Raw genomic sequence first — 25,840 nt, forward strand, 5'->3', positions numbered from 1 at the left:
TGTCAATTTTCCTTGGTTCTTTGCAAAAACTGATTTAAGATTAAATCCAGGTCAGGTCCCTGCTGCTACTTCTGTCCAAGAGACAAATCTCATTACAAAAGCATTAGACCACAAATATTAATTCAATGTTTGCTTACTTAAAGTTAATCCATTGAGGAAAGCAGAAACATTTCTGTACCATCATGACTTTAAATTTAATTTTCTTGATCCATTAAAAAAATCAGCAAATTTAGAAGAGCAGGAAGCAGTAGAATCAAGTTGGCAGGTATTCCAGCCACAGTGGCAAGGGGCACGGCAGCAGAATAGATCAGCCCCTCTGTCTCAGATTCAGAGATCATCATATAGCAGTTTATTGTTACTTTGAACCACCAGTGAGCTACAATAATGTTACCAAAGCTGAGTGCAGTATTTATTCAAATATTAAAATATATTAAAGAAAGACCAATGATAAATGAAACATTTTCTGCTGTCCAATTTGTGTGGAATCGTAGTTATGCCAGTGAGAAGTTAAATGAGTGAGACTTCAATGGATTTTTAGCCCTTTTAAATTTTCATTCTGACATTCAAATTTTTAATATTCATACTTTTTTTTGTTGCTACTTTTAATATTTTCAGCATACTTTCATGATAATTTGTTCATGGAATAATAGAATCATACAATGCAGGAAAAGCCCTTTGGCTTGGCCCAACAAGTCTGCACTGACATTTGATAAACATGTTTTCTTCTGTTGGCATTTAATGTTTGTGAAATATTAAATGACTCATGTACGAATATAACCAAATACAAAGCAAACAACATGAGAATACATTAACAAGAAATCATTGATAGATCAAGAAGTGATGCAGCTCAAAATTTTGATGTTATTTTGTAATTAAGTTACAATCAATTGGGAGTGACAGGGACAATGTTTATAATCCTCCAAATACATCAGAGGTTGACTTAACTCCTAGTGAGTTTCCAGCAGGAAATTGCAATGCTGGGTTAATTTCCGATCTGCCCAGAAGCATCACAAGGCCACAACAGTTATAACCACACCCCTCATTACTGTGCTGATGGTCTACCTCCTGCTTGCTTGTAGAAACTAGTCAGTTGAAATTAAATAGATCAGGGAATAGGTATTGATAGACTGAAGTGGAGATCATCCAAAGACATAATGTGGAATGGAGTTGAGATGGAAAATCATCTATAATCTTATTGAATGGTAAAATGGATCTGACAAGACAAGTAGCTTTCGTCTAGTCTTATTTGTTATACAGGTAGACAACCCTTTATCTGAAATCCCGAAACCCGAAAAGCTCTGAAATCTGAAGTTTTTTTCTCATTAACAAGATTGTTTGGCGTGCAAACAGTTAACCCAACTCCACACCCAATCGATGTGTGTTACTCAGATGCAACATGGAGGGGTGGCGTGGCCCAGCACTGGCAGGCCTCAATTCTGTCTCATGGTCCATTTTACTCACAGTGAGTCTGCTGTTTGGTAAGTTTTTTTTAAAAAATCAGCATCAAACTTTCACTTATTCTGAAATTCAAAAAATTCAGAATTCCGAAAACCAGCTGGTCCCGAGCATTTCAGATAAAGGATTGTGCACCTGTATTTTAATATTCTTATGTGGATGAGCCCCAACTATTCCTTGTGGCACCGAGAGAATATTGTTGCCTTCTCTGGTCTTACATGAAATAACTCCACAGAGACCCATGTCTCATCATCAAGGCACTTTTATTTACATGTGGAAACTCCTTGTAACATAGTTACTCAGAATGAACAGAACCTCTGGCACTCTTGTTTATATCTGTCAGCCAGGGCTCCCTGATTGGACCAGATTAACAGCCCCAGTTGGGGAACTCATATTCTGTGAGGTCTGCCTGGCTGACAATTTTACAGTCACCACATCCTCTAAACCCGGGAATGTAGGCCTTTTCTTTCTCTTGTAGCCACTTCTGGTCTGTTTCACACATGATCTGGTTCCTATGACTTAGCCTCAGATACAGGCACAATGTACTGCACCTCATGCGCCCAGGGTGTGTTGGGAGAAAGTCATGCTTTTCTTCAAGTGGTAAAGGCATTAAGACTGCGACATCTGCCATGTCCATCTCAGACTCTGAGGTTTCTTCACTAGGTGGAAGGGAAGAGCACACAGATTCCAACAGCCTTTCTGGCTGTGCAGAGGAGCTGGGTATATTTTGCTATCATGCTATTTGCAAGTTTGCAGCTTTCAAATGGTCCACTTGCTTGTTCAAGCTAACTTCACCTACCCAAACTTTGTATGTCACAGGACCTGACCTAGCTTCAACCATGCCTCTTACCCATGCAGGGCCATTTCCCTGGTTTCGGCACCAAACCTCACCCCCTAAACACCCTCTCACATAGGGGAGTTTGTATACAGCATTGGCATTCCTGATGCCATTTCACCCTCACCCCACCAGATCTTGGAAGATCAGATTTAACCTGATGCGGTATCTTCTCCCCATTAGCAACTCTACTGGAGCTGTCCCTGTAGTTACATGTTGGGTGGTCCGATAATCAAATAAGATCCAGGACAGTTTGTGTTAAGTGAAGCTGTAGGCTATTTCTTCATCGGATTGTAGGCTTTGTCAGATATGTGGAACAGTCCATCTTCCGCAGCTACACTGGCACCAACCCCCACCTTTTCCTCTGCTACATCGATGACTGTATCGGCACTACCTTGTGCTCCGAGGAGAAGGTTGATCCACTTTACTAACACGTTCCACCCCGTCCTCAAATTTACCTGGACCGTGTCAGACTCCTCCCTCCCCTTCCTAGACCTCTCCATTTCTATCTCGGGCGACCGACTCAACACAGACATTTACTATAAACCGACTGACTCCCACAGATTACACCTCCTCCCACCCTGCCCTCTGTAAAAATGCCATCCCATATTCCCAATTCCTTCGCCTCCACCGCATCTGCTCCCAGGAGGACCAATTCTAATACAGAACAACCAAGATGGCCTCCTTCTTCAAAGACCGCAATTTCCCCTCAGACATGGTTGATGATGCTGTCCACCGCATCTCCTCCATTTCCCACTCCTCAGCCCTTGAACCCCGCCTCTCCAATCGCCACCAGGACAGAACCCCACTGGTCCTCACCTACCACCCCACCAACCTCCAGATACATCATATCATCCTTCGTCATTTCTGCCACCTCCAAAACAAACTCAACCACCAAGGATATATTTCCCTCCCCTCCCCTATCAGCGTTCCAGAAAGACCACTCCCTCCACAACTCCCTCGTCAGGTCCACACCCCCCACCAACCCAACCTCCACTCCCAGCAACTTCCCCTGCAACCGCAAGAAATGCAAAATTTGCGCCCACACCTCCCCCTCACTTCCCTCCAAGGCCCAAAGGGATCCTTCCATATCCATCACAAATTCACCTGCACCTCCACACACAGTGTTTACTGCATCCACTGCACCCGATATGGCCTCCTCTACATTGGGGAGACAGGCGCCTACTTGCGGAATGTTTCAGAGAACACCTCTGGGACACCCGCACCAACCAACCCAACTGCCCCATGGCTCAACACTTTAACTCCCCCTCCCACTCCGCCAAGGACATGCAGATCCTTGGCCTCCTCCATCGCCAGACCATGGCAACACGACACCTGGAGGAAGAGCGCCTCATCTTCCACTAGGAACCCTCCAACCACAAGGGATGAATGCAGATTTCTCCAGCTTCCTCATTTCCCCTCCCCCGACCTTATCTCAGTCCCAACCCTCGTACTCAGCACCACCTTCCTAACCTGCAATCTTCTTCCCGACCTCTCCGCCCCCACCCCCTCTCCGGCCTATCACCCTCACCTTAACCTCCTTCCACTATCGCATTCCAAACGCCCCTCCCCCAAGTCCCTCCTCCCTACCTTTTATCTTAGCCTGCTTGGCACACCTTCCTCATTCCTGAAGAAGGGCTTTTGCCCGAAATGTTGATTCTCCTGCTCCTTGGATGCTGCCTGACCTGCTTCGCTTTTCCAGCAACATTTTTTTCAGCTCTGATCTCCAGCATCTGCAGTCCTCACTTTCTCCTGGTCTATTTCTTTAAGCCTGCCTTTAAAGTTTGGACTGCTCTTTCTGCCAGACCATTGGATGATGGATACTATGGAGCTGTGTTTGGCTTTGTTTTGGGGTTTTGCTGTGGGCTTAATTAGAGGACTTCTGGTTATGATTTGTTTTGAATGAGGCTATGCAATTTCTTTCACTCAAGTATTATCCCGCAAACTCATTCGGCCTGTTGAGGTTATCTATTTCCATTGGCATACTTTGTTACTCATATGCCCCACTTGTCTCATTTTCTAATGACAAGCCTGTTGTAGTACCTGTTTGAAGTCTAGTTGGGCCTCAGATGGTAAGCACTCTTGCATGGTCACAACATTAATCCCACATACCAAACAGTCTCTCAACATCTCAAAATGGTTAAATCAAAGTCATATGTGTCTGCCTGTCATCTTAACCCTCTCAAAAATCCCAATATGGATTCCCCTGGTTCTTGAACTGCCAAGTAAAACTTATAGTGTCTCAGAATTAGAGGAGGCTTGGGTTGTAATATTCCTTAACTAAATCTGTCAACGCTTGAAAGTTTTTAGTATCTGGTGCCTCAGGTTATTAGATTCCTAATAATCAAAAACCTGTGGGTCCACAAGCTGTCAGGTGAATTATTTGTTGCTTTTCATCTGCTTCAATGTCATGTGCCTGGAAAAAATAATACATTCTTTCCATATACTGGATCCAATCTGCGACAGCAGGATGGACAGAGTTTAGCTTCTCAAATAACAACATGATGCCAGAAATGCTTATCCTACCTCAAAGACAACTGTGGCAAGTGAATTTCTGCAGGAGCATATTTGTTTCTCTTGTTGCCACTGAAATAATTCACAAAGGCCAGTATCCCATCACAAAGTCATCCTTTATTTACACGTGCATACTACTTGACTCAAGTCTGGCTTCCTCAAAGTCAGCTGTCAAAATGAACAGGATGTCTGACACTCATGTTTATATCTGTCAGCCAGGGCTCCCTGATTGGATCAGATAAACAGCCTCAATCGGGGAACTCATACTCTATGAAGTCCACCTGGCTGAACTCATTACAATCACTAAATTGCACATTATCATTTTTTTTATCTAACTCCTCAATTTATAATTTTTCAGTGTTTTTCATTTAAAATTGATAATGATGCTATCAGCATCCATATGGTATATACGCTGCAGGTTTAGGTGAGTGGCTTTGCCACTTGCTCAGAAGGTCATGTCAGTAGCTTTGGAAGAGGACAGACTTGCATCTTACTTTTAAAGGTTCAGAGAATAAAATCACAGAGAATTCTGGACCATGATCAACAATTTTTGTTCATGGATTTCTATAGCCCAGACACTGCAGGCTTGAATATGCCCAGGATAGATTGCACTGAAACTGCTGAAGCAATTTTCAGATGGATTTTTAACTGAGAGAAAGGACAGAATTTTACTGTAGACTTTTGAACACCAAAGTTGGGACAAAATAAGATTGCTCGCAGTGGGATCCAATCAATAATTTTACTGAAGCCTGCTATTTCAGATACATAAAACTCCTCTCCAAAGAGATGTGTTCAACCAATTCTATAAGGTAATATCAAATTAATTAAGGCAGAGGGACAGTGTGCATTAACCTTCATATTTTGAAAACTTGTTTTTCTTTCTCAAGATCTAAGTATAGATCAGAAATATGCAAAGGGAATAATTCAAATTTATAGTACAGAAAAAAAAATCAAGGCTTTGCTTTTCAGGGGCAAATAGACTGAATTATGAAAGGCAGTCCTCCATAAAACAAAATTTAAAAATTCAGTACTCCAGATAATATAAATCTAATTTGGTTGAAAATCAGTGACACCAGCTATACCAAACATTTACTGTGTTTTCACACATTTACTCTAAGAGACAGAAAAAATATTAAAATAGTGTTAAATATTAAAATAGAAAACCTCAAGTATCTTTAGAATTATAATATAATGAAAATAATTTACTATGTTAAACAAAGCATCTCTGAATAGTAACAATAGAAAGAAATAAATGCTCTTAAGTTTGTATAATTCAAAGTGATACTTTGTTTATTACATTTTGAAATTAAGTCACATTCTTATATTTTAAATGACTTCCAGATAATTCATTGAAAGGAACTTCACGTTCTGAGGATCAGAAATCAAGAACAGCAGAAAAAACTCAGATTTCTCATGATTTTGAAGTAGTTGAGAAGAGCACAAGCAATATAACAGCTACTCCATTCTCTGCCACCAGTCGTGCCATGGCTCCTGCTACTGCAACCACAAGCTCTGGCTCCATAGATGCTATCATGCTCACCAACAAGGAGGCAAGCACTCGATCACCTGGTCCAAATAAAGGTATATTTATGTTGTGCAAAAGAATTTTTATACATTTTTACCTTTTATTGATTTGAATGCAATCTTATGCAAGATTTCCAAAGCACCAGCCAAACCACCCTCTCAAGAAAATTGTACAATTCAATAATTTGAATTCATGCAGCTCCTTTAACATAATAAAGTGCCCCAAGGAGCTTTACAGAAGTATAATCAGACAATAATAACACTTATTCAAATATTAACCATATTTTAAATCAAACATCAAAATCTAACCATTAGATATTGTTTACTGTTTTTGAATTTATTTATTAGCAGAAACTGCTAGCTTTTTAATGAACAAAATAATTATCTGTAGTTAGGTTTCATTCATTAGTTTTCTTTCTTTCTTGGTCATCCTGTACAATACAACATGCCAAGTTGAGATGTCAAGAAGACAAAGTAAATGTTCCTCTGAACTCAACCGTAAGAGATGATGAGGTTAATATGGATGGCCTTGCCTCAGCTTTCCCTCCATCCATTTGAAACAACAAACATGGTGTGCACTTCTTTCTATCCCACCCCACGGATGACAATGTTGAGAATTCAATATGGAGAATAATAACGGCAAAATTAGTGTTGCATTTCTCTATACTGCTGAATTTTGTTGAAGTATACTGCTGAAGTATAAACAAATATGTTGTCAAAATTTTCAGATTTAAGGATTTATACTCTTTCACATTTATCAAATTAAAAAAAATTGTAAGCAGTATCATATAAATTTATAGAGTGCACCAAGCCACTGCAGAATGTCACATTTTCTTTAGTTCAAGCAGTATATGGTACTCACACATAGTGCTCTTGTTTTTATTTAAAGTCAGAGGTGAGTGTTATGGGACTTTATCAATGATTGAACCTCCTGAGAAACATCACAGTTATGGCCGCAATGAAGGTGCGTGGATGAAAGATCCTATAGCAAAAGATGACAGGATCTATGTGACAAACTATTACTATGGAAACAACCTGGTAGAATTCAGGAACCTTGACAACTTTAAACAAGGTGAGATTTAACATGCTTTACAAATCAGCAGAGAAGTGAAATTGGAACATTATATATAGTGATGATCCTCAAATTTTCTGCATGTTACTTTAAGATTTATTGTGTTTGTTAAAAATTGATACTTTACCCAATAGATCACCAATCAAATTATATTCAATATTGCACCTAACTCTTTTCAACATTTTCCCACATTTGAATTCAGCTTATTTATATGTGCTAATGTTTTTAAGTTCAAATTATTAGACATGCATTCTTCAAGGAGCAGCATCCCCCATATATCAAAGGGCTGGTTCAATTCTGGTTTGAATGAGTCTGAATTACTTTTAGGGGTGGTACGATGGCTCAGTGGTTAGCACGGCTGCCTCACAGCAGCAGTGACCTAGGTTCAGTTCCTGCCTTGGGCAACTGTCTGTGTAGCATTTGCACATTCTCCCCATTTCTGCATGGTTTTCCTCTGGATGCTCTGGTTTCCTCCCACAATCCAGAGATGTGGAGGCCAGGTGAATTGGTCATGCTAAATTGCCCATGGTGTTAGGTGCATTAGTCGGATGTAAATATAGGATAGGGGAATGGGTCTGGGTGGATTACTGTTTGAAAGGTTGGTGTGGACCTTTTGGGCAAAATGGCCTGTTTCCACGCTGTAGGGGATCTAATCTTATATATTGATGTAACAATGAACATCCCAATTTGGCTTTATCCAACTCCATATAATGGAAAGGATTTGCTTTTTAAATCTAGATGTAATTTGATTTTAAATGATCTCTAATCAGTAGGTTTAACATTTACATCTTCTTTTCCTCTAGGCCGTTGGAGTAATCTGTACAAGCTTCCTTATAACTGGATTGGAACAGGACATGTTGTTTATAATGGGTCATTCTATTACAATAGGGCTTTTACCAGAAATATCATTAAATATGACATTAAGCAGCGGTACGTAGCAGCCTGGACTCTTCTTCATGATGTCGTATATGAAGATACAACACCATGGAAATGGCGAGGACATTCGGACATTGACTTTGCTGTTGATGAAAGTGGCCTGTGGGTTATTTACCCTGCCTTCTATTATGAATACACCCAGAACGAAATCATAGTCATCAGTAAATTAGATCCTATTGATCTTTCAATGAAAAAGGAAACAACTTGGAAAACAGACCTCAAACGTAATTCTTATGGCAACTGTTTCATTATTTGTGGTGTTTTGTATGCTGTAGACACTTATAATGAAAAGGAAGGCCAAGTGTCCTATGCATATGATACTCACACAAACACTGAAATAAATCCAAAGTTGCCTTTCATCAATGATTACACCTACACAACACAGATTGATTATAATCCTAAAGAGAAAGTTCTGTATGCTTGGGATAATGGTAATCAAGTCACTTATAAGATTATTTTTGCATTTTGAGTTGATACAGAAGCTCAACCTATCACAAAGCACTTTGCCTAATTTTGATTATTTACAAAGAATGGGAATTTGCACTTCGGCTAGTAGAGAAATATCTATGGCAACTCTTGTCTTATAGCTTTATGAATAAGAATACTTGTGTAAAATGTATTAAAAATATTGCTGATCATTGTAGACAAGTGCTATGTAAGATATAAGCATTTTCCCTTCATTTTATGTCATTCCAACATCATCTAATATTTACTGACAAACGATAAAACAGCAAAGCTTCTTTCTCCACATGACTATCCCAGATGTCAATAAGGAGGAACTGCATTTCAAATTCTCATGTGAATTTCTTCAGAACTAGCACAGTGGATTAATGCATCCTTGAAACCTCACCAACATGGGGTTCACTTCGTAAAATTCTCTCAGTAACATTCATGTTAAGTATCAACAGCTTGATTATATTTGTAGAGTGTATAATTATCTTCCCTGAAAACACTAAAAATGTTTACAATAGTTTAGGAATTAGTTGTAATTACACCCCTCCCCTCAATGAGACTACACTAATATTATATTGTGTGATAACATGCACTGTTGTATTATCCTGTTAAGCAATTTGCTGGATAAAGTATAAATCTAGAGGCCAGTTCCTTTGATTCAGAAACATGCAAAAATCTTGTATCAGTGTAAACCGTCTGAGTAAATTATGCAAATGGACATTAAGTAAAGGATTCATACAGGTAATAATCTGTTTCAGTACAAAGAATAGATTTTAAGGTAGTGCAATAAATATATCAATATAACTTTATAAAAGCTATGTCAGAATACCTTTAGAATATGATTTTTATAACACCGTTGGGCCTGAGCATTGCACCAACCAATCTGGAAAGAAATTAAGTACAAGCAGGACATTTTGTAGATCAAAGCAGTATTGCTTAGTCTAGACTTTATGGTATTAAATTGATATGAATAACCAAAATCTGTTGTTTTGCCTTAACCACCACTTACACCATTTTACTCCCAATTCATTAATTTATACCAGCTACTTTGATTCAGAACTGCAATTTAGTTGAAGATCTTATGCTGTTGTTGAAATTTTGTATACTAATCCAGTAATTTGCTTTTTGTTTAACCCAAAGCTTATCTTTGTGAAATGCTTTTTATTGTATGGCGATCATATACATTTGAAAACAGATGATACTGACAAACCAAAGTATTTTTTCAATAATGCCTCTGGAACCAGAGTTCAACCTTCACTTACGTGCTTACAACGTGGGCTCCTCTCCACTGGGGTGATAAAATATGGACTGAGTAACTGCTTTGCAGGATGCACATGTTCTGTCTGCAGAAATTGACCCAAAGCCTCCAGTGTCTGCCATTTCAACAAACCACAGTGTTTGTGGCCATAATGTCTATCAACTTTAAGTCTTGGGTATGCTGCAGTTCTCCAATGAGGCTTAGCATAAGCTGGCAGAACAGAATCTCATTTTCTATTTCGGGGCCTTCAGGCTCAATACCTAATTCAATAATTCCAGGATCTGAACACCTTATTTCATGTCGGTTAACCATTGCACAGCCTGACCCTGTCATGACATGGGTTTCTTTCATCATAGCCAACCAATTTTCACCTTTCCTTTCTCCCCAGTTCCCTACAACCATCCCTTTGTCCTTGTCTCTGCTGTTCTTTCTGTCTGGGCTCCATCTCCATCTATTATTTACTCCCCTCTCACACCCCACACATCTCTCACCCCCCAACCAAACTCCTGTTTTCAGCATATATATATTTATATATCACACACCTACCATCAGTTCTGAAGAAGGGTCACTGTAACCGAAATGTTAACTCGTCTATCTCTCCACAGTTGCTGTCATACCTGGAGTCATAGAGTCATACAGCACAGAAACAGGCCCTTCAGCCTAACTACCCATGCCAACCATATTTCCTAAACTGAACAAGTCCCATTTGCCTGCATTTGGCCCACATCTCTCAAAACTGTTGCTATCCATGTACATGCCTAAATGTCTTCTAAATATTTTAACTGTACATACTCTACCACTTCCTCTGGCAGCTCATTCCATATTTGCACCTCTGTTTGAATAAGTTATCCCTCAAGTTCCTTTTAAATCTTTTCCATCTCATCTTAAACCTATGTCCTCCAGTTTTGGACTCCCCAACCTGCAGAAAAGACCTTAGCTATTCACCTTGTCTGTGCCCCTCTGATTTTATAAACCTCAATAAGGTCATCCCTCACCCTCCTATGCTCCAGGGAAAAAAGTTCCAGCCTATCCAGCTTCTCCTTATAACTCAAACCTTCCAATCTCGGTAACATCCTTGCAAATCTATTTTGCACCCTTTCCAGATTAATAACATCCTTTCTACATCAGGATGACCAGAACTGTACACAGTACTCAAAATGTAGCCTCACCGATGTCTCGTATAGCCGTAACACAATGTCCCAACTCCTATACTCAATGCTCTGACCAATGAAAGCAAGTGTGCCAAATGTCTTCTTCAGCACCCTGTCTACCACTTCCTAGAAATTATGTACTTGTACCACTTGGTCTCTATGTTCAACAACACTCCCCAGGGCCCTACCATTAACTGTGAGAATCTTGCCCTGATTTGTCAAAACAAAATGCAACACCTCACATTTATCTGAATTAAACTCCACCTGCCATTCCTTGTTCCACTGGCTCAGTTGGTCAAGACCCTGTTGTATTCTTAGATAACCTTCTGCACTGTTGGTTGTATCACCAATTGTGGTGTGATCTGCAAACGTCCTAACCATGTCTCCTATATTCTTATCCAAATCACACATATAAACAGTGGACCCAGCACTGATCCTTGGAGCACACCGCTGGTCACAGACCTCCAATCTGAACAACAACCCTCTTCCAACACCCACTGTTTCCTACTATCCAGCAAATTTTGTATCCAATTGGCTAGCTCCCCCTGCATCCCATGTGATCTAACCTTACTAATGAGTATACTGTGTGGAACCTTGTTGAAGACCTTGCTAAAGTCCATGTAGACAAAGTCTACCACTCTGCCTTCATCTATCTTCTTAGTGACTTCTCAAAACTTTGAATCAAATCTATGAATTACAATTTCCCACACACAATGCCATGCTGACTATCTCTAATCAGTCCTTACCTTTTGAAATGCTTGTGGATCCTGTCTCTCAGAATCCCCTCCAGCATCTTGCCCATCACTGATGTTAGGCTCACCAATCTGTAGGTTCTTAACTTTTCCTTGTGGTCTTTCTTAAATAATGGCACAGCATTAATCAGCCTCAAGCCTTCAGGTACCTCATCCCTGGCTGTCAATGATACAAATAAATCTGCTAGGGGCCCCACAGCTTCCCACAAAAGAAACATTTCTGTTAGATTTCCAGCATTTTTTATCTTCATATACGGCATAAGTACAATTCATGATGAATTGTGAAATATAATTTTACTCCACTTGTGATGATGACCATATTTATAACTTTGCTTCTGATGTACAAGTCACCTTTATTATACAAATCTCATCTCAAAGTTATCCTCTATCCTTTGTATGTCTTTGAATTCTCATATACATTTCCTTAAATGAGTATTAAATGATCAAATTGTTTTTAATATGTAGATTTATAAATACTTGTGAATAGGTCTCACCAAATCAAATGAGTGGTCAATGACAGTAAAATAGTCTTATAGTCCTAAAGTCATTGAGATGTAAAGCATGGAAGCAGACCCTTCAGTCAAACCTGTCTATGCCAACCAGATATCCCAACCGATCTAGTCCCACTTCTCAGCAGCTGGCCCATATCCCTCCAAACTCTTCCTGTTCATATACCCATCCAGATTCCTTTTAAATATTGCAATTGTACTAGCCTCTACCATAAGCTTCTTCTGCAGCTTATTCCAGACAGGTACCCCTCTATGTGAAAAAGGTTGCCGCTTAGGTCTCTTTTATATCTTTCTCCCCTCACCCTAAACCCATGCTTTCTAGTTCTGGACTCATCCACTCCAGGAAAGAGACATTGTCTATTTACCCCATCCATGCCCCTCATGATTTTATAAACCTCTGAAAGGTCACCCCTCAGATCCAGGGAAAACAGTCCCAGCCTATTCAACCTCTCCCTATAGCTCAAATCCTCCAACCTGGGCAACATCCTTGTTCAAAGTTTGGGAAAAGATTTGTAGTTCGGGTGCTCATTATTGTGGTTGTGTTCGCTGAGCTGGGAATTTGTTTGGCAAACATTTCGTCCCCAGTGCTTGGGAGCCTCCTGTGAAGCGCTTCTGTGATGTTTCCTCCGGCATTTATAGTGGTTTGTCTCTGCCGCTTCCGGTTGTCAGTTCCAGCTGTCCGCTGCAGTGGCCGGTATATTGGGTCCAGGTTGACGTGTTGATAGATCTATCAACAAACACATCGACCTGAACCCAATAAACTAGCCACTGCAGTGGACAGCTGGAATTGACAACCGGAAGTGGCAGAGACAAACCATTATAGTTGCCGGAGGAAACATCACAGAAGCGCTTCACAGGAGGCTCCCAAGCACTGAAGATGTCACCTAGACAGGGGACGAAACGTTTGCAACACAAATTCCCAGCTCGGCGAACAGAACCACAACAACACACTTGTAAATCTTTTCTGAACCCTTTCAAGTTTTGCAATATCCTTCTGATAGGAAGGAGACCAGAATTGCACGCAGTACTCCAACAGTGGCCTAACCAACGTCCTGTACAGCTGCAACATGACCTCCCAACTCCTGAAATCAACACTCTGACTTATAAAGAAAAGCATACCAAATGCCTTCTTCGTTATCCTATCGACCTACGACTCTACTTTCAAGGAGCTATGAACCTGCACTCCAAGATCTCTTAGTTCAGCAACACTCCCTGGGACCTTACCATTAAGTGTATAAGTCCTGCTAAGATTTGCTTTCCCAAAATGCAGCACCTCACATTTATCTGAATTAAACTCCAACTGCCACTTCTCAACCCATTGGCCTATCTAATCAAGATCCCTTATAATCAGAGGTACCTTCTTCGCTGTCCACCACACCTCCAATTTTGGGTGACATCTGCAAATTTACTAACCAAACCTCTTATCCTCACATCCAACTCATTTATGTAAATGACAAAACATAGTAGACCCAGCACCGATCTGTGTAGCACTCCCTTGGGCACAGGTCTCCATTCTGAAAAACAACCCTCCACCACCACCCCCTGTCTTCTACCTTTGATCCAGTTCTGTATCCAAATGGCTAGTTCTCCCTGTATTCCATGAGATCTAACCTTGCTGACCAGTCTCCCATGGGGAATCTTGTCGAAAGACTTACTGAAGTCCATATCGATCACATCTACCGCTTGGCCCTCATTAATCCTCTTTATTACTTCTTCAAAAAACATAATTAAGTTTGTGAGACATGATTTCCCACGCACAAAGTCATGCTGACTATCCCTAATCAGTCCTTGCCTTTCCAAATACATGCACATCCTGTCCCTCAGGATTCCCTCCAACAATTTGCCCACCACCAAAGTCAGGCTCACTGGTCTATAGTTCCCTGGCTTATCCTTACCACCTTTCTTAAACAGTAGAATAATGGCTTGTTCATGATTTGCATGATAATTTGGTAATTGCTTTTTTCAAAGTGGACCAAATCACAGAAGCCTCTGCAATAAACTACAAAACTGTTTGGCAACTAACACTGCTAAATATCTGTTGTTACTATTTTAGTGACTTTTTTGTACTGAGAACATTTGAAACATTTGACTACAATCGAATGTTCTGTTGAGCTGACACCAGAAAGAACATGAGGTGCCTTTCAAAGAGAATATTCCTGATTGTCAGAGAAATTACACAATTGAACAGAGAACACACAAGCACAGAATGGGTGAAATTGACAAGCTGTTTATTACAAGCAATATCACTGGAAGAGAAATTGTCGAGGCTGACAAAGACTGACAATCTGTACAGGTAGATCAAGGGTTCTCTTCCCTGAGCAGTGCGCTCAGGCAGTTTTTTAAGGGTACAGTAATGTGGTGTGAATTACACTACAGCTGCAAATGTGTTGCTGGTCAAAGCACAGCAGGCCAGGCAGCATCTCAGGAATAGACCTGGCCTGCTGTGCTTTGACTAGCAACACATTTGCAGCTGTGATCTCCAGCATCTGCAGACCTAATTTTTTACTTGAATTACACTACAATCTAGAGTAAAACCTAATCAATAGGAGGACAATCAGACATCCGGTAGCAGCAATCAGTCCGTGATTGAGTTTGGAGATTCCAATCCTCGGTGAGAGTAGGTGCTAATGTTTCTGATCCTGGCTTCAATGGGTTTCCATTGTGGATAGTCCGCAAGTAAAGTACCTTGGTGTCTTTCAGTCTGAGCATCCTTTGTGGAGTTCCAGTATGTGTGAGGAGTGAGGCTACCCTTAAGGCTTCAGGAGCAATTGTGCTTACTGAGGGCTAGTAGGTCTATTGTCAGGCTGTCTCGGGAAATGTATTCCCTAATCTGGAAGTGGCTTGAGTCATCCCCTGTTTGCTGCCTAGTGTCTTAGTTAGCCTGATGGTCAAGACTGAGGCACTCTGGGTAGTTTCTGTTGTGGTTTAGGCAGACATGGTTCCTTATGTTCTTTGTGGCCATGCTGTGGATGGGCAGGGAAGTGGATTTTCTGTCTAATCTATCTATTGAATCTAGAGTGGAAATTATAAATTAACTATTTTCTTGGTTACAAAAAATTAAATATTAAACTGAAAACACCGGAAAAGTATCGAATGCTGTTTTTGCTCATTTGAAGATTTATCCAATCATTGCCAATAATTGGGGATTTTGGAAGCTTACAACTGTTTGAAACAAAATAATGTAATATTGTCATGAATTTATATCTTCTATAGGTTCAGGGCTTTTTGAGGGCAAAATAATCTACTTTTAAGCTTCAAAATTGGTTAAAATTTTAATTAATATTAAATATTCAGGGTATGTTGCTCATGCTATTCATTAGCAGCTTTGACTTGGAGGTGCCAGTGTTGGACTGGGTTGGATAAAGTTAAGAATCAACTTGGCAGAAATGGATACTGCAGATGCTGGAGATTAGAATCAAGATTAGAGTGGTGCTGGAAAGGCACAGCAGGTCAGGCAGCGTCCGAAGAGTAGGAAAGTTGATATTTTGGGCAAAAGCCGCTCATCAGGAATGAGGCTGGGTGCTTTGGGGGTGAAGAGATAAATAGGAGGGGGTGAGGTTGGGGAGAAGACAGATGAGAGTGCAATAGGTAGATGGAGGTGGGGGTGAAGGTGATAGGGCGGGGAGGACGGTGGAGTGGATCAGTGCGAAGGAAGATTGACAGGTGGGACAAGTCACGAGGACAGAACTGAACTGGAAGGTTGGAACTGGGATAAGGTGGTGGGGGAGGAGAAATGAGGAAACTGGTGAAGTCCACATTGATGCCATGAGGTTGAAGGGTCCCAAGGTGGAAAATGAGGCATTCTTCTTCCAGGTGTCGGGTGGTGAGGGAGTGGTAGTAGAGGAGGCCCAGGACCTGCATGACCTCGGCAGAGTTGGAGGGGGAGTTGAAATGGTGAGGGTGACCCAGAGATGTTCTCTGAAGCGCTCTGCGAGATGAACGTCCCATTTCCCCAATATAGAGGAGACAGCATTGTGAGTAACAGATATAATAAATTACATGTGTGGAAATGCAGGTAAAACTTTGATAGATGTGGAAGGGTCCTTTGGGGCCTTAGAAGGAGGTGAGGGGGAAGTGTGGGCACAGGTTTTGTAATTCCTGCGGTAACAGGGGAAGGTGCCGGGAGGGGAGGTTGTTGAGGGGCGTGAACGTGACCAGGTAGTCGCGGAGGGAACGGTCTTTGCAGAAAGCGGATAGGGTTGGGGAGGGAAATATATCTCTGGTGGTGGGGTCCATTTGGAGGTGGCAGAAATGACGGCCATCTGATGTGTTCTGTGGTGGGACTGGTCCTCTTGACAGCAGATGCAGTAGAGGTGGAGAAATTGGGAATCGGGAAAGTATTTTTGCAGGAGGTTGGGTGGGAGGAGGTGTAATCCAGATAGTTGTGGGAGTCAGTGGGTTTGTAAAAAATGTCAGTGTTGAGTCGATCATCGTTGATGGAGATGGAAACATCCAGGAAGGGGAGGGAGGTGTCAAAGATGGTCCAGATGAATTTAAGGTCAGGGTGGAATGTGTTGGTGAAGTTGATGAACTCTTCAACCTCCTTGTGGGAGCACAAAGTGGCACCGATGCTGTCATCAATGTAGCAGAGATAAGGAGGGGAGTGGTGCCAGTGTAACCCCTGAAGATGGATTGTTCTATGTAGCCGACGAAGAGACAGGCATAGCTGGGGCCCATGCAGGTGCCCATAGCTACGCCTTTTATCTGAAGGAAGTGGGAGGATTCCAAGGAGAAGATGTTGAGGGTGAGGACCAGTTCAGCCAAATGAATAAGAGTATCAATGGAAGGGTACTGATAGGGATGTCGGTAGAGGAGAAAACAAAGGGCTTGAAGGCCCTGGTCATGACGGATGGAGGTGTAGAGGGACTTGTTGTCCACGGTGAAGATAAGGCATTGGGGGCCAGGGAAATTGAAGTTTTGGGTGGTGTCCCGAATGTATGTGGGGTATTCCTGAACCAGAGGGGATAGGACAGTATTGAGGTAGGTGGAAATGAATTCGGTGGGGCAGGAGCGGGCTGAGATGATGGGTCGGCCAGGGTAGTCAGGCTAGTGAATCTTGGGTAGGAGGTAGAATCAGGCGGTGTGGATTGGATTACACCTCGTCCCACCCTACCTCCGGAAAAACTGCTATCCTGTATTCCCAAATCCTCTGCCACCGCTGCATCTGCTGTCAGGAGGACCAGTTCCACCACAGAACACACCAAATGGTCTCCTTCTTTAAAGATTGCATTTCCCCTCCCATATGGTTGAAGATGCCCTCCAACGCATCTTATCCACGACCCGTATCTCTGCCCTCAAACCTCACCCTGTCAATCGCAACAAGGACAGAACCCCCTGGTTCTCACCTTCCACCACACTAACCTCCGCATGAAATGCATCATCTGCTGACATTTCGGTTACCTCCAAATGGACCCCACCACCAGAGATATATTTCCCTCCCCACCCCTATCCGCAAAGACCATTCCCTCTGCAACTACCTGGTCAAGTCCACATCCTCCAATAGCCCACCCTCCCCTCCTGGCACCTTTCTCTGCCACCGCAGGAATTGCAAAACCAGCACCTACAGCTCCCCCTCACCTCCGTCCAAGGCCCCTAAGGAGCCTTCCACAGCCATCAAAGTTTCCCTGCACCTCCACACATGTAATTTATTGTATCCGTTGCTCCTGATGTGGTCTCCTCTACACTGGGGAGACTGGACGCATGCTCGCAGAGTGCTTCAGAGAACATCTCCGGGACACCCACACCAACCAACCCCACCACCCAGTGGCTGAACATTTCTACAACCCCTCACACTCTGCTGAGGACAGTCAGATCCTGGGCTTCCTCCACCACCACACCCTCACCACTCGATGCCTGGAAGAAGAACTCCTCATCTTCTGCCTCAGGACCCTTCAACCCCATGGCATCAATGTGGACTTCACCAGTTTCCTCATTTCCCCTCCCTCCACCTTACCCCAGTTCCAACCTTTCAGCTCAGCACCATCCTCATGACTTGTTGATGATACCGACCCACATGTCAAACATTCTTCCCACCAATCTGCTCCACCCTCCTCTCTGACCTATCACCTTCACCCCCACCACCATCCACCTATTGCACTCCCCTCCCATTTATCTCTCTACCCTGGAGGCTCCCAGCCTTATTCCTGATGTAGGGCGTTTGCCCAAAACATCGATTTTCCTGCTCCTCAGATGCTACCTGACTTGCTGTGCTTTTCCAGCACCACTCTAAAGTTAAAAATCACACGACACCAGGTTATAGTCCAACAGGTTTATTTGGCAGCACTTGCTTTTGGAGCGCCACTTCTTTATCAGGTGATCGTGGTGGTTAAGATCATGCTCACAGAATTTGTATCCAAATTAGTCCAGTGTCGTGGAGATGTGATACAGTAAACAATTTTCAATTAAAACTTTCATCTTTTGAATAGAATATGCTGGTTTCTGTTCTTTGATACATAAATCCCAGAACATCTTTTAAATTACATTCCAAGATAGCTCAACGTTTTTCAACAATAGGTGTGAAGTCTGTCTATGTCCCAATCACAGCACTCTAAAAGCTAGTGTTGTGTAATTTTTAACTCAGTTAAAGCAAAGTTGACTAAATCAAAATGAGAGACAATTACAAAGTTTTTTGAGAAGAAGAATGAGGAAATTTATTACTTGCTAATCCTTGGAAAATATTAAGTTGCAAGATCACACACACACACACACACACACACACACACACACACACACACACCCCAACATGACTATAAAGTGAAAAACAGTAAATATCTAGTACAAAAAGTAAGATAAAGAATAGTCAATACAAAAAGTCCTTACAACTCTTAAGATGTTAGGTTTAATCCAAGGTGGTGGGGTGGTGGGGGGTGGGGTTGGGGGTGGGGGGGTGTCAGGGTGGGGGGTGGTGGGGTGGTGAGGCTGTGGGGGGTGTTGGGGTGGGGGGTGGTTGGAGGGGGTTGGGGGTTGGGGTGGTGGGGGTGGGGTTGGGGGTGGGGGGTGTTGGGGTGGGGGGGTGGTGAGGCTGTGGGGGTATGGGGGTGGGGTTGGGTGTGGGGGTGTGTTGGGGTGGGGGTTGGTTGGATGGAGTTGGGGGTGGGGTTGGGGGTGGGGAGGTGTTGGGGTGGGGGGTGGTGGGGTGGTGAGGCTGTGGGGGGGTGGGGGTGGGGTTGGGGGGTGGGGAGGGGTGGGGAAGTGGGGGTGGGAGGGTTGGAGGAATGCCAATGTTGGACACAAGACTCCATTAAGAAGAGAGAGACAATTTATATCAGGGGATGAGTTTTGTGGAGGAATGGTCCTGCATGGGTAAGAGATATGGTCAATGTGAGATCAGGTCCAGTGACTGATAAATTCACATAGATGTGACAGTCCTGAGCATGTACATGGTCCAGATGAAAGCTGCATATCATAAATGGTGCAGGAGCAAAACATGCATGGCTCCTTGCCTGCCTTTCTGTCTGTTTTGGAACCCATGGGTTGTCCCTCCCTATCAAGTGTTAAAGAAATCTCAGAATATGAGATGTACAAGGTGGATGTTGCTGCCTTGGTGCTTTTGCCATCTGAAGAGGAGAATTAGTTTCTTCTGAGATGCTCTGGGTGCAAAAGGCGAGCCATTGCGTGTAACACATTGCCCACACTACAGGCAGAGTGGAGGTAGCACGACAGCAGTTAGGAGGTAGTGTGGGGGTTAAAAATAAATAAACAGGAGTGTCCTTGTGTCTTTCACTGTGTCTCACATCTGCACACACACAACATGGGTGCTGGGGAAAAAATAAGCACTACCACAGTTTGGCGGTAGTATCGGGGTTAAAAAAAATAAACAGGAGTGTCCTTGTGTCTTTCACTGTGTCTCACACCAGCACACACACAACATGGCTGCTGGGGAAAAAATAAGCACTGCCACAACTAGGCGGTAGTGTAAAAAATGAAATCAAAGAAAACAAAAGTCAAAAAAAATGAAAAATAAATAAACAGGAGTGTTCTCGTGTCTTTCGCTGTGTCTCACATCTGCACACACACACAACGTGGGTGCTGGGGAAAAAATAAGCACTACCACACTTAGGCAGTAGTGTAAAAAATGAAAACAAAGAAAAAAAAGCAAAAAAAAGTCAATAAATAAACTAGTGTGTCCTTGTGTCTTTCACTGTGTCTCACATCTGCATGCACACAACATGGGTGCTGGGGAAAAAATAAGCACTGCCGCAGTTAGGCGGTAGTGTGGGGGTTAAAAAAAACAGAAGCGTCCTTGTCTGTTTCACTGTGTCTCACACCTGCACACACACAACATAGGTGCTGGGGAAAAAATAAGCACGACCGTAATTAGGTGGTAGTGTGGGGGTTAAAAAAATAAACAGGAGTGTCCATGTGTCTTTCACTGTGTCTCACACCTGCACACACAACATGGGTGCTGGGGGATAAATACCTAATACCACAGTTAGGCAGGCGTGTAAAAAATGAAAACAAAGAAAAAAAATGCAAAAAAATACAAAATAAATAAACGGGAGTGTCCTTGTGTCTTTCACTGCGTCTCACACCTGCACACACACAACATGGCTGCTGAGGAAAAGTAAGCACTACCACAGTTAGGCGTAGTGTGGGGGTAAAAGAGGAAAAAAAAAGAAAAAATCTGTACCTTACAATTGTGTCCTCCACTATCACCTGATGAAGGAGCGGTGCTCCAAAAGCTAGTGTGCTTCCAATTAAACCTGTTGGACTATAACCTGGTGTTGTGTGATTTTTAACTTTGTACACCCCAGTCCAACACCGGTATCTCCATATCATGTAAATAAATGTAGATTTGGTGACGGGATACCGGCCTCTGTGGAGTAATTTCACAATGGGTCTCCATTCCATCTGTCCCCTTGCTCTTCCTCTGCCTCTGTCAAAAGTATAAAAACCACAATTTTCCAACCCCTTACAGTTCTGAAGAAGCGTCACATCTGTTGAAATGTTAACTCTTTCTTTGCCTACAGATCCTGTCCGATCCATTGAGTTTCTCCAGTACTTGCTGCATTTCTTTCAAAAATCATCTGGAACCCTTGTTGGTGCTGGGCAACCAGCTGGGCCAGACTGTTCCAACTACCACCTGGATTAACCAGTTTGCAACAGAGCCTTCCACATCCAGAATGTTTTGAGTTTGCTTATCATAACCAATTCGTGTAATCTCAGTGGAATTCAGCAGTCATCATCTCCCAAGCTCCAACTGCAAATGAAATACATTAAAATATTGCTGAGAAATGAAGGCACCAGAGAGCAACGATGGTCAAAATATGCAGAGGTGGCAGGCAGATTCTCTCATCTCAGTCCAAAATTGTATGGGAAAATTCACTCATGGGGGCAACTGATAAGTGAAAAATTCCCCTTGTAGGATGGGGAAAGATGGGAGGCTGTAAGGAGGTTGGGGGAGACAGGGAGACCACAAGGGGGCTGGGAGAAATAGTGAAGCCAAAAGGGTCAGTGGGATAAAGAGGGAGGCTACAATTGGAGGAGAAGAGAAAGGGGTTGCAAAGAAGAGAGAACAACTGAAATTTGTTCACAAAATACCATTTAGTTGACTACAGGCTAGAAAATATTGAAGTCACTGAAGTCATGATTTACCTGCAAATGAATGCAGCATCAACTGTTAAATTTTAAATCTGTGATGCAGTAAATGATGTAACTACCTGTTTTAAAATATTCCAGCTTTGTGAATATGTGTTGGAATTGCATTAACAACGACCTCATGCAGGCGAGGTGATGGCCTATTGGTATTATCACTAGATTATTAATCTAGAAACCAAGGTTATGTTCTGCAGACCCAGGTTCAAATGCTGCAAGGGCAGATGGTGGAATTTGAATTCAATAGAAGTCATAGAGAAGTACAGCACAGAAACAGAGCCTTCAGTCCAACTCGTCCACGCTGACCAGATATCCCAACCTAATTGAGTCCCATTTGCCAGCATTTGGTCCATGTCCCTCTAAACCCTTCCTGTTCATAGACCCATCCAGATGCCTTTTCAAATGTTGTAATTGTATCAGCCTCCATCACTTCCTTTGACAGCTCATTCCTTACACACACCATCTTTTGCATGAAAAAGTTGCCCCTTAGGTCCCTTTTATATTTTTCCCTTCTTACCCTAAACCTATGCCCTCTCGTTCCAGACTATGGAATTAAAATTCAAAGGATGAACGTGAAACTGTTTTCAATTGTCAGAAAAAGGCCATTTAGTTCACTAATGTCGTCGAGAAAAGGAAATTGACATTTTTACCTGGTTTGGCTGTGATTCAAGACCTACAGCACTGTGGTTGATTCTTAACTGCCCTCTGAACAATTAGGGTTGGGTAATAAATGCTGGCCTAGCTACTGTTGCACAAATCCCATGAATGAATTTGAAAACATCTATGGAGGAAGTATATATCGGGCAATGGTGACAGTTATTTTGAAAACCACTTTTGCTAACATATGCTTCTTGTCTGATGCCAATTTCAATCTTGTAGTATCTATGAAACTACCACTTTCCTTGGGTGGTGTAGAATTAAGTTTAATGAAGTTGAGGATACTTGTAATCTTTGTAATTCTACATATTACCTAACAGAAATGGAAAATTAGCCCCTGAGAGCAAAAAGGAGATGTTAGCAGGAATCTTTGAAGTAAATATGTGCCTCGTCAGCAAGGCTTTGCACTAGGATGATTTTAACTTCTTCATAGTTAATTTTGCAGAATAATGATTTTTAAAATGACTCACCTAGGTGCCTTTTCTTAATTGTGCTATTGGTTTAAATTATATGGTAGTTATACTTTGAAACCCAACAAGGTGTGCACTCTGAGACCATGAATACAATTGGTGTAAGAAGCTTGGTGAAATGAGAAGCTGCAAAATTGGGAGGGGAGAGCTTCTTTCACTGAATCTTGAATTCTCCATAATTATTTACAGTCTCACAGCTCTGAAAGCATATCAGCACATCATTGATTATGCCTACATTTTTTAATCAATCTTATTTTGTTGCTCATTTTCAGGCTCATGTACATTTTAATCTCCTGGTCATTCCAAAAGTTGGCTTAATGAGGAAAGTTTTAGTATGCATAGTAGAAGATGACGAAGTCAGAATTTGAAGCTGTATTATAGGACTTCTGCACAAAGTGGTACACACAGTGGAGCTGCTACAGAAAGTCAATGATCAGTTTGGGATGTTTATGTGCTCTGGCTCTTCATAATTATCAAAAGCCATGTGGTCAGTGGGCACCCCCCACACCTTCCCAAATAAGTAACTAACATCCAATGGTCTGTGTGGAATAGACATAGTATTGAGGATTGGTGCAGGATTCAGATGACTACTGCCAGGAAGTCAGAAACAACCTTGCATAATGCATCAACTGTCACAATAATATTTGCATATTGAGAGAATGGAATCCTTTCCTATTCGTGTACATGCTCAGGTTTTGATGCAAAATATCAAAAACAATTATTCCTTGCAGTTTTGGTCTGCCTGTATTCCTCTCGTATCTCTCATATTTTCATCCTGCTTTGCTTGTTCCATGGTGAAGCAATCAAGTCCATTCAGGGATCTTAGGGATTCTTTTGATATCCCTAAAATAGTGCACTGGGTTAAATCACTAGTATTCTGTACTAAAGTCTAGAACAACCAATGGGTTTTGAAATTCAGGGTCACTGTGATTTTGACACCGAAAGTCTGATCTATTCATATACCAGTGTTGGGTTCCAGCTAGTGCTATGACAGGCGATTATCTTCTCAAGAAGTGGTATCTGAAACACCGCTTCTTCATAAGGTTCAGGATTACATTTGGTTCTCATGTAGAAAAGTGCTTCCTTTTGCACACTCTCCTCCTTCTTGCAGCGACTAATGTATAATTATTTTGTGTAACTAAGGGTAATTACATCTTTTTTAAAAATGTCAACATTGCCAGCCTTGCTAACTCATTTCAGATGAAAATACTATCTTTTATAAATGAAAGTCTTTTTATTCTTTTCTTTGAGTGTAACAGTATCTCAATCAGCTAGATTGTTGGAATTTACAAAATCAAGTATGTGAGTATTTTCTATTGACTAATTTTCAAAGTCTTTACTTACAGACTCTGTTGCCTGAATGAGAGGGCAAATCCAATCTCTGCCAATAGCACTGTTAGGTTGAATACTAGGATATAAGAACAATGCAGCTTGACTTGGCCCTTGATTCTTCCTCCCTTCCTTTGGCAAGTGTCCCACCTTCCGCTTGCTGTTGTTTGCAAAGAGATCTAGAATTTACAGACTTCCACCACAGAACAGAACCCACAGCGTGTAATGACCTATATGCAGCATGAGTAGGTGGCATTTACTCAGTTTATCCTGTACTGTTATTGAATCAAACACAACAACTTCAATAGCAATAAGGGAATAGAATTGAATGTGTGAGACTTTAGAACAAATAATTATGAAATTAGATATTATTTTAAGTTCTAAGAGCTGAATCCTGGAGTACTAGGAAAACAAGCTTCTGATGAACAGATTGTTGCATTTAGACAATGTTGTATGGCTATAAAAAGAACATTTTGTCATAGTCCCAACCTCAAGTGACTGAAACAGAATAACAGATAACCTTGAAAATGTGAAACTGTTGCATTATCAAAAGGAAGCCAGCAAAATCCCCTCAGCTTGCATCCACTTATTGCCAGTCCTATCAACATGATCCATATGTTTCTGACCAGTTCCAGGATATCTTTATCAAACGTCTAAACAGCATCAATTATGTTCTAGCATACTTCATTAAATAAATAAATCTAGATAAGAGTTTACATTTTCAACACTGATAAATCCAATGCTCAACACTTGTAACAATTTGAACTTCTGTTGATTTTTGAGACAGAAACAGACTTTTTTTTATCATTTGTAGGATGTGGGCATTGCTGGCTGACCAGTATTTATTGCCCATCCTTAATTGCTCTTGAGAAGGTGGTGGTGAGTTGCCTTCTTGAACCGTTGCAGCCCACCTGGCACTGTTTCCCATCTCAGTGTCAGCCCAGGCAAAACTACAATACAAAATCAGAAAGTGTTGGAGAAACTCAGGTCTGGCAGTATCTGTGCAGAGAAAAACACAGAATTAATATTATTTGTTTAGAACTGAAGAGAGAGGTGGAAATGTTATAGATTTTGTGCTATTTATAAAGAAGTGAGGAGTAAATTGAACAGAGGGAAGGGCCGGGATAGGTTTGAGGTAAATCTCCTGAATCTATTAGTTACGACGAACAGCAAAGAGAAACTAAATTCAGATGACAAAATTTAGAAGAATATGCAAAACAAGGAGAAAAAGAATGAGCAATGTAACATAGTTGAGCTAATGGACAAATCTTTAACTGAGATTGCTCGGGTACCAACCCAGCTTGGCAAACAAATTGTAACAGCAGATTCAA

General features: G+C 41.7%; 1 protein-coding gene across 1 annotated transcript in view; it reads left to right on the forward strand.

The window, feature by feature from the left end:
- Positions 1-9,769, forward strand: part of olfml2a (olfactomedin-like 2A) — a 65,754-nt gene extending 55,985 nt beyond the window's left edge. The window contains exons 6-8 of the mRNA XM_060841076.1: positions 6,146-6,385; positions 7,218-7,400; positions 8,204-9,769. Of these exons, the coding sequence (XP_060697059.1) occupies positions 6,146-6,385; positions 7,218-7,400; positions 8,204-8,805 (1,025 nt within the window). The 3' untranslated portion in view covers positions 8,806-9,769. The remainder of the gene's footprint in view (positions 1-6,145; positions 6,386-7,217; positions 7,401-8,203) is intronic.
- The last annotated feature ends 16,071 nt before the right edge of the window (positions 9,770-25,840 follow it).

Source organism: Hemiscyllium ocellatum, chromosome 21, assembly GCF_020745735.1.
Source record: "Hemiscyllium ocellatum isolate sHemOce1 chromosome 21, sHemOce1.pat.X.cur, whole genome shotgun sequence".
In the NCBI taxonomy this organism is placed as follows: Eukaryota; Metazoa; Chordata; class Chondrichthyes; order Orectolobiformes; family Hemiscylliidae; genus Hemiscyllium; species Hemiscyllium ocellatum.